We start from the raw sequence: 16,366 nt of genomic DNA on the forward strand, positions 1-16,366 counted from the left end.
CAAAGAAAATTTAATTCAACAAAGATCATATCAAAGTGCTTTGAATTATAAGTCCAAATAGAAAAATAGATTCATAGGTGTCTACAAAACATACGTAGATAAATTCACTTAGAAACACTTATTGGACAGTTGGCAACATATCTGGAGCTATGTGAGTTGTATGGTGAAAAAGATACATTTCATGCTCCCCACAAATTGGTTTTGTCTTAAGTGTTAAAATAGGAAAACATTGTTTTCCTTGGGAACACAGTGACAAGGATAAGAGATTGCATATTCATCAGACAGGCAGGAAACTTTCCAGAGAGCTTAAAGATGAAATTGAAAACTAGCGGAAGAATAGAATCTATTCAGGTGAGTTGAAGACAGAGAACAGATGTTTCGTGAGAAATGTGTACTAAAATATCTGTCACATAAAATGCGCTCAATAAATGTAGTCTATTATCTTTATTGATAAGAACATACTGAGAGGAGGAAGAAAAAGAGTGATAGAGAAAATTGTGAGTTTTATTTGTGACATAGTGGATTTGAGGTCCATGTGAAATGTTTAAATAGATATGTTCGGTTGCATATGAGAATCAGAAAGGACTATTACAAAAAGATACAGATTTAGTACTAATCACATGAAAGATGATATTTCAAAACAGAATTGATGAATATAAAAGGAAATATTAGTACAGTGAGAGTGAAGTGATATGACCACTAACAGACAGATAAAAGGGTCAGAGAAACATATCATCTGTTGTATGTTTAAAGTTTTTTATCAGAGCATTTCATAAAACTATAAATGTATACTGTGCATAAGTACATTCATTGTGCATTAAGACAGTCTATATGCTGATAGATTTCATATTTTTAAAAATAATCTATAATAAAATGTCTCAATGTCACATGCAGATTTAACAGAAGTCAGAAGCCAACAATGAGAAACAGTACAGTAACAACATTCATTCTGCTGGGACTGACAGATGACCCTCAGCTGCAGGTTCTGATTTTTATCTTTCTCTTTCTCACCTATATGCTGAGCATAACTGGGAACCTGACTATCATCTCCCTCATCTTATTGGATTCTCACCTTAAAACAGCCATGTACTATTTCCTACAAAATTTCTCTTTCTTGGAGATCTCATTCACATCCGCCTGTATTCCCAGATACTTGTATAACATAGCAACAGGTGACAAAGTCATTACCTACAATGCCTGTGTCAGCCAAGTAGTTTTTATTGACCTCTTTGGTGTAACTGAATTTTTTCTCCTGGCCACCATGTCCTATGACCGCTATGTGGCCATCTGCAAACCCTTGCATTATGTGACTATCATGAGTAGCACAGTCTGCAGAAGACTTGTCTTCTGTTGTTGGGTAGCTGGTCTATTTATTATAATCCCTCCACTTAGCCTAGGCTTAAATCTGGAATTTTGTGATTCTAATACCATTGATCATTTTATCTGTGATGCATCTCCTATGCTGAAAATCTCTTGTTCAAATACTTGGTTCATGGAACAGACTGTTATAATCTGTGCTGTGGTGACCTTCCTTATGACACTTATGTGTGTGGTACTGTCCTACATTTATATTATCAAGACAATTTTAGGATTCCCTTCTGCCCAGCAAAAGAAAAAAGCCTTTTCTACCTGTTCTTCCCACATGATTGTGGTTTCCATCACTTATGGCAGCTGCATCTTCATCTACATCAAACCTTCAGCAAAGGAATCAGTGGTTATTAACAAGGGTGTGACAGTGCTCACTACTTCCATTGCTCCAGTGCTGAACCCTTTCATTTACACACTGAGGAACAAGCAAGTCAAACAAGCCTTCCATAACTCAATCAAAAGAATTGAGGTATTTTTCAATAAGAGAATGTGAAGCTAAATAAACACATATAATGAACTTAATACATTCCCTAGCCATGTTAAGTTATTCAAAACATTCTCATTCATCCTGATCTAGTGACATCTTCCTCACAAACCTCTTCTAAGATCCTTCCACAAATAAGCACATTAATAGCTTTTGAAATGTGCTTAGTATTAAATTTAAATACTGGCTTCACCTCCAAATTAAGAATAACAAAAAATAAAAATAGAATAGCAGTATTTCTCCAAATTAGAAATATCAAAAGAGAATACAAATGTTTACATTTTCCAGCAAAAGAATAAGTAATGATTGCCAGTGTTTTATCTAATCCAAAGCTTTCAAATGATTTATTCATTGATTTACTTAACAAATATTGGAAGTTTCTTTGGGGCAGGTACTGTTACTGTTTTAAGCAATAAAAATAGAGGAGGGAACAAACCAGCAAAAATTTACTCCCATGTCCCCTCAGTGGTAAACAGAATAAATTCTATGTTAAAGAAAGCAAAATGGTAACTTGCACTCAAATAAATAGTGTTTTCATAAAAGGGAATATAAACCTCATAATTATGGTAAAACATCTAAAATACTAAAACTTATACTAAATACTAAATACTAAACTAAATACTAAACTAAATACTAAAACTTATAAGATTTGTATCAGAGCAAATTGGTAATAATCAAAACTTTTAAATGTCATAAGCTTTTCTCCAAAAAAATACATGAAGTTAATGGGAAGATGGTAAAAATAGATAATAATTATTTTGAGAAATTTAAATATTTTGGTATTGCAAAAAAAATCTGCCAGATGTAGACACATATACTGAAATGCCAACATAGAATGTCACTAACATAAGCAAACACATGCGAAAAACTGAAGTTAAAGAAATCCAAGAAATAAATGCAGATAGATATACAGCATCTTACAAACAGAAAAGTTTTCCAAAGGAATATGAAAAGTTGTAATAAAGTTATTACCCCATTTATGACATAAAAAGTTATATGTTGTATATACTTACAAGAAGCGGAGTACAGCATTAGGAATAGAGACAGTGGAAATGTAATGGCTGTGTGCGATGTCAGAGGGATAGTGGATGGAGGGAGGGGGGTTCACACAGTGTGAGGGATATAAATGATAAACATCTAAGTATTACTTTGTCTTGTGCACCTGAAACTAATAAAAAAAAAGTTATATATTGGAAGAACACTAACTGTTTACCACACTTACTCCGAAAAAAAAGCTCATACAGTTCATCATCTGTAACTATTTCCCTAATCCAACTACACTTCAGGCTTCAGAAATATGAACCTGCTTTCCCCTCTGCTTTCAGGTTTAATCTTTTCCATATGCTGTTTCTCTGTAAAAAATATTTTCCTCATTCTTTGTGTCTCACACATTTTCCCTTAATTTTTTAATTTAAAAGTCACTCAGTGGGGCGGACTGGTGGCTCTATTAGTTAGAGTGCAAACTCTGGGCAACAGGGCTGCCAGTTCGATTCCCACATGGGCTAGTGAGCTGCGCCCTCCACAATCAGACTGAGAACAACAGCTTGACTCAGAACGGGGGGAGGGGAGGTGCAGTAGGAAATTCTGCAATATTCATAAACAGGCATGGACCTTAAAGACATTATGATAAGTGAAATAAGCCAGACAAAAAAGGACAAATACTTTAAGATTCCACTTACATGAGGTATCAAAAGTAGTTAAATTCATAAAATCAAAGGCTAGAATGGCCGAATTTAAAAAGTGATCCCCCTGACTAGTCTAGTACCCATTTATCATTATATATAGTTATTACCATATTATTAACTATATTCCCTATGCTTTACTTTACATCCTCATGACTATTTTGTAACTACCAATTTGTACTTCTTAATCCCTTCACCTTTTCCACCCTGCCCCACAACCCCCTCCCATCTATCACCCCAAGAAATCTAGTACCAATATAATACAACACATAGTTGATACAATGTTATTGACAATCCTTTCTGCTATACCCTACATCTCCATGACTGCTGCGTAACAACCAATTTATACTTCTTAATCCCTTCTCCTTTTTTATGAATCCCCAATCCCACTCCTGTCTGGGAACCATCAAAATGTTTTCTGTATCTATGAGTTTGTTTCTGTTTTATTTGTTTATTTTGTTCTTTAGATTCCACATATAAGCGAAATCACATTGCATCTGTCTTTCTCTGTCGGACACTCCACTCAGCACAATACTATCCAGGTCCATCCATGACACTGCAGATGGCAAGAAACTATTTCCCCTTTCATGGCTGAGCAATATTCCATTGTATATATGTACCACCTCTTCTTTATCCATTCATCCATCGATGGACACCCAGGCTGCTTTTCTCCTGTTGCTTTTAAGATTCTCTTGTTGTCTTTAACCATTTACATTTAAAGTGATTGTTGATATAGTTATTGCCATTTTATTACACATATTATTTATTGTTTTTGTTTTGGTCTTAAAGAAGTCCCTCTAACATTCCTTGAAATACTGCTTTGGTGGTGATGAACTTGTTTAGCTTGTTCTCATCTGGGAAGCTCTTTATCTGTCCTTCAATTCTAAATGATAGCTTTGCTGGGTAGAATAATCTTGGTTGTAGATCTTGCTTTTCATCATTTTGAATATTTTGTGCCAGTCCCTTCGGGCCTGCAAATTTTCTGTTAAGAAACAGGCTGACAGTCTTATGGGTGAGGCAGGATCTCAGGGAACCACCAGGGTGGAGTGGACAAAGTGTTAGTCAGGTTTATGGAGACTCAGATATGGCAGCTGCCTGATGCTGCATGCCAGGAGGGCAGAGGGTTCAACAAAGAAACAATGGCTTCCGCTAGCTGTTTTGTCCAGAAGAAACGTGCCCTTCCAGCCCTCGCCTTGAAGCCAGACAATTCAATTCCTCCCCATATGTCCCTGGAGCCTTTCAAGCTGCTTCCCAGCACTGGAGCTCAGAGCTAGTGAGCCTGTCAGCAAGTAAGTCTGTGCATGGGCCCTTTAAGAGAACCACGTAGAAGTGCAGCAGCCTCCGTCTCACTCAGCTGCAATCACCGCTTGTTTCATAGTCAGAAGTTGTGGGAGTTTCTCTCCTCCGCACTGGAACCCTCCACTTGGGAGCCTGGTATAGGACTGGAACCTCTCACTCCTCTGGGGGGCACTTCCACATATAAGATATCCCTCCCACTTTTTAATGGTCACAAGTGAGCATGGGACCAGCTCATACCGTGGCTCTGCCCCTCCTACCAGTGTGAGGTGGCTTCTTCTGTATGTCCTTAGTTGTAGGTCTTTAGTTCAGCTATACATCAGGTGATTCTCAATGATGGTTGCTCTATAGTTTAGTTGTAATTTTGATGTGGTCATGAGAGAAGACAAGCACAGCATTTACCTATCCACCATCTTACCTGGGAATTCAACTGAAATATTCTTAATTAAAATTCTAAAATTTACATTTTCTGAAAGAGATGTCTACCTATGCCACTGAGTTGAATTACAATGTTAATCTGAGTTAAATTCACAGATTTTTCCAGATTAAATAAAGCTATTTTCTCTATCTAAAATGTTCCTAGTTTGAAGTAATAAGTATTTTGCCATAGAATGCCAAATTAAACGTTAATGTTCTACTCCAGTTAATAGAGTCTTTGATTATGTAACTGGTAATGATTGCAATACAGGCTAAATATTCAGAAAGTCAGTGAAGTCAGTAGGATATTTTTTTCTATTTGTTAACCAAGTTGATTTTAATGGAAAGCATGGCTATACTTGGAACAAAAGATATGAGAGAAAGAAAGGGCAGCAACCAAACTTGTAGAATTAAACAGTGTAAATTTTTTGGCACTAATTAGGGCCCATTATTCATGTTAGATTGTAAGCAATTCTGGCAGCAGAATGTGGTTTCTAAATAGAATTTCCCACTGAAAGGAACCAGTGCTTTTTGAAGAAAGAGTTGTTTCCAAGTTAGGGGTAGGAAGCATACAAGCTGAGCAAACATCATTGTTCCAGAAGGAAACAAAGCAAAAAAAAGAAAAAAAAAAATCATATGAGGACACAGGAACCAATTTGGATCGTAACTACTGCCCTGAAATTTGAGCATAAAAATATAATAATGACTGTAATGGATTGAAAAATACCAAATAAATAAAAATCCATGAGTGTACAGCATTCTAAAAGGAAATTGACTAATCAATCTAAGCATTACTAAGTAGGTCAAACAGACATTATGAGGCTCATGATGTGATGCAATAGAAAGCACACAGACCCTCCTATCAACTATCTTTGCTAAAAATATGAATCTAAATCTAACCAGTATTTAAATCTAATTAACATTAAAAGGAAATTGGGTGATAGAGTAACAAGTTAAGTGATACCATAAAGATGCAATCAGTTAAATAATCAAGGATATTAAACAGTGCACATGGCATCATTTTTCCATTAATTTATGCAAAAAAAATGAAAAGACTATAGAGGAATACAAAAAATGTTGTAAGTAGCATTACAACAAAATATGATATATGGATTCTGTTTGGATTCTTATTCTAACACCTCAATTGTGAGGAAAAAATCGTTATGTGAACCAGAGTAATATGAATAAATACTGACTATGAGCATCTATAATGATTTATTGATAATATTGATATGTGGGATAATGGCATGATGGTAGATAAAAGAAAATTTTCTCATCAGTTAGAGATACCTATTGATAAAGTTGTGGGTGAAATGCAATGGATTTATGGTTGAAATGTTATAAGGTGAAATGCCAGCCAAAGAAAAACAAAAGATTGGGAGTGATAGAGAAAAATAATTTTATTATGTTGATAATTATGGAACCTGGATGATGGGTACATGTCTGTTAATTATTCTATCTTGACTCCTTTTGTGGATGTTTTAAATTTTCCATTTGAGAATGGTTTAAAAACCTAGATTACTAGACAATTTTCTACAAAAAACTCATCTGCTTGTTGAGATTGGGATAAAATCACTACTCATGAATGGCTACCTGTAAGGCAGGCATGCTGTCTTCCTCCCTCCATTTGCCTCTGAGTTAACTCCACTAATGATTTCAGAAACATTCAGCTTCTAATATAGCAAGTAAATCAGGTCAAAATAAGAAAACTCTCTCACCTGAGCTGCATTCTTCAATCTACATTTATCATGAATAAAGCAACTCTTGACACTTATCTGACTCCTGTGTGTACTTCTCAAAAGGTTTAGAACTCATATCAAGGAAATGTGAGATTAAATAATACGAATAAACAGCCATGTTTTGATTTAGAAATGTAATATCATTGATACCATTTGCATTTGTGACCAAACTGTATATGAAAGGACATATCAGGCTTGTGTACAAAACAATTTCTCACTTTTGGTTAAAGAAGTCAAAGAAGAGTGGTGTGACAGAAGTTATATAAATTGATATCACTAAGGAATTGATATTCAGAAGTTGAACTCTACACACTTCACCTTAGTGGTGTAGGTAGGCTAAGGAACTCCCACATGTAGGAAAAAAAACAAAGATTAAATCTTAACTAAAATATACATAACGCATAGATTTCATTTGATGGATTAGTAGCACAGGTTATGGCAAAATCAAAGAATCAGAGAAGCTAACTATTTTAGAAATTTGAAGTTAAACCATAGCCCTAGGTTCAGGATACGTACCCCATTGCTTTTGTCTGGCTGAAATTTGGAAGGCCACTAAACATTTTTTGTCCTAGGACACTGAATTTGGAGACCCTTTCTCTCAAGCACAAAGATTTTGAGAAATTCATGCAGGGTCCTCTAGTGTTTTAACGGAATCACATTAGGAGGCTCTGTCAGAGAACAGATGATTCAAAAAAATGCCTTGAGGTAGGTTTTCCTCAATGAGGCTGAAGATCCACATTATAAGGTCATTTTTTCTTTTTTCCTATTCTCTTGCTTTTACTTCTTTTTCTATTTCCACTTGCTTTTTATTTCTATATATTGTTAATATGATTTTTTAAATAATCTAATAGTTTTAGTGTATCTTATCCAATTACAATAATAAATATTATCTATTATTAACATAGTATTAATAAGGTATGTGTTTAAATGCATTAAAGTTTACCTTTACATATGTAAATTGTTTGATATAAACCTTGCTCAATTTTAGTATTAAAAGGTGTTTCTTGGGATGTTCCTTGAAATCAGTTTGATGCCTCGTGAGAAGCAGATACATTTACTTGAACAAACAGTTTCTTCCAAAATCAATAAAACCAGTTTTGAATCTTAGTTCTACTACTTGCTAGTAATAGTTCACTTTTCTACCTTAATTTCTCCACATTTCTCCAGTGTAAACTATGACTATAACTTGTAGGGTTACTTTCAGGTTTATCAGTATAAATTTTCAATAAATTTTGACTTTCCTTCTGACTATTTCATTCACAAAATAAACAATAAATATTTTAACAGGATAGTCATTCTTTTTTGTTCACAGGTTAATGTCCAATGTTACCTTTGTATTTTTTTATTTTCATATACAAATTCTCATTTTGCATTATCTGAAGTATGAAATCACCATGTTGGACGATTACCTATTATGTAACTAATGTTTCTCTAAATGCCAAGCTTAAAGCATTCTAGAGTTTGCCATACAAGATAGACATTCCCCAAGGCATTTACCATTTCAAATAAAAACAAGTAAACATGAAATTGTAGTTTGGTAAGAGATGAAAGCAGCAGATAAGTAATGGCACAAGTGTGGATGAGTAGGACTAATCCAGTCTTGGTGGTAGTGTTGGTGATGAAGTAGTAAGAAAAGTCAGCAAAAAACTTTTTGTGGGAATGTCTTTTAAACTGGAAGATGCTGGGGGTTGAGTAGCTGAAAAGTGAGGGGAAATTTTCTGCCTACAGAGGTCATGATATGAACAGTAGCCTGAAGTAAGAGAACAAAGATCAAAGGAAGTTTTAGTATGTTGGACTACAAAAGTGGAAGTTGGTGAAAAATTTAACAAGTAATTAAATGCAGATCTTTCATTGAAGGATATCATTAGTACATATTTTGGATTCTTGAATGGAGTAAGGTTTTTATTTTGTAAAAGCAAGTCATTTCATTGATATTAGTATTCCTCTTCTATTCTCCTTCTTTTTTCTGCACACTCTTCTAGCCCTATTAGTTTCCTTGGACTTGTAGTTCTCTGTTTGCTTGGTTTAAAGACTCTACAGTCAAGATTTAACATTTCTTTTTCTCCCCCTTTCTTCTGCCTGCCCCCCAATCCAGCTCAAGCCATTCTCAGTCTAGTTGTGTAGGACACAGCTCCCTGGCCCACGCTGGTATTATGAGCCTTGTGTTCTCCCCCCGGCTGAGGCAGTCAGTCACCAGTTGTCAGTGGGTCAGCCACTCACAGCAGCTGGCTGTTGGCCACTCACGCTGGCCACTGGCCGCTCATGGGAGCCCACGGCAGCTCACGGCAGCCCGGCTCCAGAGAGAGCTGTTGTTGACAATCTTAGCTATAGAGGGCACAGCTCACTGGCCCATATGAGAATCGAACCCTTGACCTCTGCATTAGGAACATGGCGCTCCAACCACCTGAGCCACCAGGCCAGTCCAAGATTTAGTATTTCAATTGGTACATGAGTATCAATCTGTTTCGTGTAATTTCAATGCAGATTTCAATTCTTTACAAGGAATTATCAATGCATTTCTCTCTTCATTTTAACTTAATTCATGTAAAGATTCTTTCTTAGTAAACCTTTTTTGAAATCCTAAACATTTACACTCATTCCTTGTTTTAAAATATACAAGTTCTTTGCAATTTTGAAAATTATTCCTTGTTACACTTAGCAATAGTATTCATTCTTTTTAATATTATTTCTCTCCTTATTTCAGTAGTTTTGTTTTGAAACAGTTATGTGCACTATTGCACTGATATTTTATGATAAATTTCCAAACCCTTTCAGCATTGGAAAGGAAATGATGAGAGTGAGGTCATGCTTAGATTTCCAGAAACAACTATTCTTAGTTTTTCTTAATAAAAGTTATTCTCAAAGAGATTGGTTTATAAGGAGACACAAGGTGTAAATTGAACAGGGTCATTACTGGATGGAAGGCCAAATCTAGATCAGGAAGAGACAAAATAGGGCAGAAACAAGAAAATTGCTTAGGGATCCTGACTTCAACACTCCCCTAGCTCTTTGAAAGCAATATTATTCGTTTGACTAAGTTTTTAAAGGCTTGTTTCACTTGTTTGTTCCTCAGAGTATAAATAAATGGGTTTAACATGGGGGAAATGGAAGTAGTGAGTATGGTTACTCCCTTATTAATGGCCATTTCATCTTTTGCTGAAGGTTTGATATACACAAAGATGCAGCTGCCATAGGTGATAGAAACCACAATGATGTGGGATGAACAGGTGGAAAAGGCTTTTGTCCTTTGTTGGGCAGAGGGAAACCTTAGAATTGTTCTGATGATATACATGTAAGACAAAACCACACACACGAGAGTCATGATGAAGATCAACACAGAGCACACAATAACCATCTGCTCTAGGAACCATGTGTCTGAGCATGAGATCTTCAACATAGGGTTAGCATCACAGACAAAGTGGTCAATGGTGTTAGAGTCACAGAAATCCAGTTCCAGTCCCAAGCTAAGTGGTGGGAATATGATCAACAAAGTGGTTATCCAACAGCAGAAGATAAGCTTTTTGCAGACTCTATGGTTCATGATAGTCATGTAATGCAGTGGTTTGCAGATGGCGACATATCGATCGTAGGACATGGTGGCCAGGAGAAAAAATTCTGTTACTCCAAAAAGATATGTAAAAAATAATTGGCATGCACAAGCATTATAGGTAATAGTCCTGTCACGTGTTGATATACTGTACAAGAATCTAGGAATGCAGGCAGAAGTGAATGAGATTTCTAAGAAGGAAAAATTTTGGAGAAAAAAGTACATTGCAGTTTTGAGGTGAGAATCCATTAATGTGAGGATGATGATGGTCAGGTTTCCAGTTACACTCAATATGTAGGTGATAAGTAGAAATACAAAAATCAGAATCTGTAGTTCTGCGTCATCTGTCAATCCCAAGAGAATGAAGCTGGTTAGGGACGTATGGTTTCTCATTTCTGGCTCCTAACTTCTGCCCAGTTTAATGGTAAAACTGAGGGAGGTAAAATTTGAAAAGACAGTGGGAAAAATGTTTACAATGGGATTTTGTTTAGAAAAGCTAAGCCATGTATTTTACATAGATATGTTTTACTTGATAATGAATATTTTTAAATAATTCATGCTCTCAGCTCTGTTGATAAATCATTTGATAGGTTAAAAACCTGGCTTTCAAACATTTTTGAGTACACTACAGGGTAAGGTATACATTTTAAATTGCAGTCCAGTGTATACATGTGTGTGCACGTGTGCGCACACACACACACAGACACACATACTTTCATATATTTGAAACTACAATTTCAATGAAATACTAACCCTTAGATGCTCTGCTCTCCAATTTTTTTCTGTTCTAACTTATCTCATTGCAAATAAATATAATTAGTATTCACAAATCAGTTGCATTTGCATACCAATAACAAACTATCAGAAGGAGAAATTAAGAAAACAATCACATTTACAATTGCTTCAAAAACAATAAAATGCTTAGGAATAAATTTAACCAACGGAGTAAAAGACGAGTACTCAGAAAAATATAAGACATTGAAGAAAGAATTTAAAGAAGATACAAATAAATGGAAACATATACCATGCTCATGGATACGAAGAATTAATATAGTTAAAATGTCCATACTACCAAAGGCAATGAATGTATAGATTCAACACAATCCCTATCAAATTACCAACGATATTTTTCGCAGAACTAAACAAATGATCTTAAAATTTATATGGAACCATAAAAGACCCCAAATAGCCACCACAATCTTGAAAAATAAGAGCAAAGTGAGAGGTATCACACTACCTGACATCAAATCATACTACAAGCCTATAGTAATCAAAACAGCATGGTATTGGCATAAAAACAGACACAGAGATCAATGGAACAGAATAGAGAGCCCAGAAATAAATCGATATGGTCATTTAATCTATGACAATAGAAGCAAGCATTTACATTGGGGTAAAGACGGTCTATTTAATAAATGATGCTGGGAAAACTGGAGAGATACATGCAAAAAAAATGAAACTGTACCACCTTCTTACACCATATACAAGAAGAAATTCAAAATGAATTAAAGACTTAAATGTAAGATCCAAAACCATAAAACTACTGGAAGAAAATATAGGAAGTACATTTGCAGATGTTACCTTTAGTAATATTTTTACTGATATATCCCCTGGGGCAAGGGAAACAAAAGAAAAAATAAACATGTGGGACTACATCAAACTAAAGAGTTTTTTTCACGAAAAAGGAAACCATCAATAAAACAAAAGACATCCTAATAATGGGAGAAGATATTTGCCAATGATACATCTGATAAGGGGTTAATATGTTAATAATAGGGATAAAAGTGCAGGCTATACGGGAAATTTCTTCATTGTCTTTGTATATAAAATTATTCTGATCAAAACAAAAACAAAAACAAAACAACAACAAAATATGCAAAATTTATAAAAAAAATTCATACAGCTCAACACCAAAAAATGAACAACCCAATTAAAAGATGGGCAAAGAATATTAAGAAACGTTTCTGTAAAGACAACGTACAAAAAAAAAAGAGGACGTATAGATGGCCAACAGACACATGAAAAGATGCTCAAAGTCACTAATCATTAGAGAAATGCAAACAAAAACCACAATGAGCTATCACCTCTCTCCTGTCAAAATGGCTATCATCAATAAATCAACAAAAAACAAGTGTTGGCGAGGAAGTGAAGAAAAGGGAACCCTCTTGCACTGTTGGTAGGATTGCAGATTCGTGCAGCCACTATGGAAAACAGGATGGAAGTTGCTCAAAATATTAAAAATAGGGCTGGCCCAGTGACTCAGGGGCTCCCAGCACTGTGCTCCTAACATCTGAGGTCAACAGTTCGCTTCCCACATGGGCTAGTGAGTTTCGGCCTCTACAGGTAAGATTGTGAACAATGGCTCTCCCTGGAGCTGGGCTGCCATGAGCTGCGGTGGGCTCCCATGAGCGACTGGTGGCCAGCATGAACAGCCGGCAATCATCATGAGTAGCCGGTACCCATAGTGAGTGGCCAGTAGCCAGCAAGAGCTGCCATGAGCGGCCAACCGACCACTGTCGACCGGTGACCGACTGCCTCAGCCGGGGGGAGCACAAGGCCTACCAGCGTGGGCCAAGGAGCTGTGTCCTACACAACTACACTGAGAAACAATGGCTTGAACCGGAGGGGAGAAGGGGAGGAGAAGGGGGAAAATATATAAATAAATAAACAAATAAATAAATAAATACATTGAAAATAGAACTACCTTATGACCAGCAATTCCACTTCTGTGTATCTATCCAAAACACTAATTCAAAAAAATATATGCACCCTTATGTTTATTGTAGCACTATTCACAATAGGCAAGATATGGAAACAACCAAAATGCCCATTAATAGACAATTGGATAAAGAACCTGTGGTACATTTATACGATGGAGTATTATTTGGCCCTAAAAAAGAATGAAATCTTACCATTTACAACAACATGGATGGACCTAGAGAATGTTATGCTAAGTGAAATAAGTCAGACTAAGAAAGACAAATACCATATGATTTCACTTATATGTGGAATCTAAAGAGCAGAATAAATGAGCAAACAAAACAGAGATAGACTCAGAGATATACAGAAAAAAACTGATGGTTGCTACATGGGAGGGGGTGAGGATGAGGAAGAAGGTAAAGGGATTAGAAAGTACAAATTGGCAATCACAATATAGTGATGGGGATATGAAATACAGAATGGGGAATATAATCAATAATGTACAGATTATGTAGGATGCCAGATGGGTACTAGACTTAACAGGCAGATCACTTCATACACTGTGTAGATGCCTGACCACTGCACTATACATTTGAAGCTAAAGTAGAATAACATTGAATGTCAACTATAATTAAATATACACACACACACACACACACACACACATATATATATGTATATATATACATATATATATATACACATAGTCACAGAATGTAAAATACAGTATAGGGAATATAGTCAATAGTATAGGAAGATCTATATATGATCTCAGAGGAATAGTAGATTGGGGGTGTTTATCACTTTGTGATGGGTGTAAATGTCTAACTATTACATTGCTTTCTATACCTGAAACTAATAAATAATAAATAAATAAATATACATATCACAAAATTCATTTTATAGTCTACTAAATGGTCATTATCTGTATTTGAAAAACAACAAATTTTTTAGTTTCTTTAAATAATATAGTCTAAGTAAAACATAATTTTCCATGATTTTTTTTAAATATATGCTTTTTAATTTAGTCTTTGAATAGATATGTTCATAGCACACTTGTTCCTCTGGAAGCAATGAAATCATGAACTTTAGGATATACCTATTTTCCTAAGAATTTTTCCCAAATCACTATCTAATATTTTACTGTTTCATTATCTACTTGAAGCTTTTTTTCCTGGATAAAATGAAAACACATAGGGGTGGTTATGACACAAGATATTTCTATATTCATCTTTCAAAGCCATCTAGGACACTGTTGCACTGCATGACCAAACCTATAATTAATCTAAAAAGGACGTTTCCTATATAAAAAATCCTTTCCTTGCTCTTTCCCATGACTTTGTCAAATTGTTTACGCCTTTATCGATTTTCACCGATTGTCCACTTTATGCAGAACACAGAGAGCATTTTGATACATACCAAATCACTAGTAAGTGAGAAAATGTTATGCACGCAGCTAAAGAATTTATTATCCTTAGTGTTTTATAGTTCAATCTGATATTTGGCTGAAACACATTCCTTGTTATCACTGATGTTCTAATCAGCTCTGTAAGTACTAAATACACTCTCCGATCTGACTTCTATCCTTAGCTTCTAATAATTTCCTCTAATTCCTGACTTCCAACCCACTCAGCTGCTTATAACACAGCTTCTGAACACACCACTTCACTGAAACTACTCTTGGCAAATTTAACTGTTATTTAAGTTTCAAAGAAATGTAGCTATTTTATTTTACACTTTTTGTTGCATTTGGCTCTGTTGATCACTGCTTTCTTGTTATGATGTTCTAGACACATTGTTTGAAGGATATCCACACTCCTGGTTTTTGTTTCCCCCTTCTGGTTTCTCCTTTATAAGAATCTCTTCCCTTACTCATCTTTCTAACATTTATATTTCTTACATTTCCTCCTATATCCCCTTTTCTGCTTCTCTATGTGTTTTTCCCGAGAATTGATTAAATTCTGTGAGTTTAAGTTAGCATTTAATATTTGACAATTTCAAAATGTGCATTTTTAATATGGTCTCTTCGAATTCTAGACATCTCCACCCAGCAATTTCACACTCCCTCTAAGTGAATTTCTTCAAAATGGAATGCCTCATGTTCTGCATCTCTATTAATCACTTTACTCCTTGTTCACTATACTAAAACCAAAAGCCAACAACTATTGCCCTATATTAACAACCGATATCTTAGTTTAACCCTATCTTCAAAGTCTATTGACATTGCACGTAGTTTCACTTAATTTTGCTGTTTCCCTGACGCTAGCAAGGAGAAGTTTTTTGTTTGTTGGTTTGGCGGTAGTAAAGCTGTGGAGAGTGGCTCTAAAAACCCACCGTAGTGAGAGATAGGTATTGTGGTAGTCATTTCACATGGACTACCTTTCTGGAAAATGTTTTCATCTAATCATTTTTGTCCCCCCTCACCCTATTTATTCCATCCATTTGCTGATTCTGACCTATACGTGGCTCTTATTGACTCATTTCTCTCTTTTTGCTTAGACTCTTCAGAAGCGTCTTTCCCAATCTCCCAAACACATTAAGACCTTTCTATGTGTTTTTGTCACACATAACAAATGGAGACAATAAAAATATTGTTGGAAACAGGATTTTTTCTTGTGTGATGTAATAAGCACAGAGCTGAAGGATTCGGAGACATGGAGTTAATTCAAAAGAATATTTACCCTCAGACCTAAACCAAGTTATTTTGCTTATTATGTATATTCAATTTTAAAACTACTCTGACACCGCCTACTTTTGCCGTATCCCTGACTCTAATTTAGGGGATTCTTGATGGATTTTACTTTTAAAAAGCGATGTTCTGAATGGTTCTTTATTAACACCGTAACCTAACTACCCACTCGGCACATATATAATGCCAGCATTAAGGCAAAAAGTTTTAACTGACTGATCACTGTTTTTAGCCAACGCCTTTCATTTTATGGTTTCCGTTCATGCTTCCTCAATAGACCTGTCAGAAACATATAAACACCAGAGCTGAAGGACTCTTAAAGTCTGGATATGGACCAGCACCTGCTCTGTGGTTGTTCCTCAGCCAACACCAACTAACTACCCTAAACCTGCTGAAATAATTTCTCTCTCCAATGCTTATTTAAGGCCATCAATAAATTGGGGG

At 35.5% G+C, this 16,366-nt stretch overlaps 2 protein-coding genes across 2 annotated transcripts; one reads left to right on the forward strand and one right to left on the reverse strand.

Annotated features, from left to right (window-relative positions):
- The first annotated feature begins 919 nt into the window (after nucleotides 1-919).
- On the forward strand, nucleotides 920-1,861 carry LOC117028826 (olfactory receptor 6C2-like). The gene has a single exon (XM_033117686.1). It carries the CDS (start codon nucleotides 920-922, stop codon nucleotides 1,859-1,861), a length of 942 nt encoding a protein of 313 aa, XP_032973577.1.
- An 8,126-nt stretch (nucleotides 1,862-9,987) lies between these two features.
- Nucleotides 9,988-10,926, reverse strand: LOC117028918 (olfactory receptor 6C2-like). Its single transcript, XM_033117754.1, has one exon. It carries the CDS (start codon nucleotides 10,924-10,926, stop codon nucleotides 9,988-9,990), a length of 939 nt encoding a protein of 312 aa, XP_032973645.1.
- Between the last annotated feature and the right edge of the window lie 5,440 nt (nucleotides 10,927-16,366).

Source organism: Rhinolophus ferrumequinum, chromosome 10 (genome assembly GCF_004115265.2).
Source record: "Rhinolophus ferrumequinum isolate MPI-CBG mRhiFer1 chromosome 10, mRhiFer1_v1.p, whole genome shotgun sequence".
NCBI lineage: Eukaryota > Metazoa > Chordata > Mammalia > Chiroptera > Rhinolophidae > Rhinolophus > Rhinolophus ferrumequinum.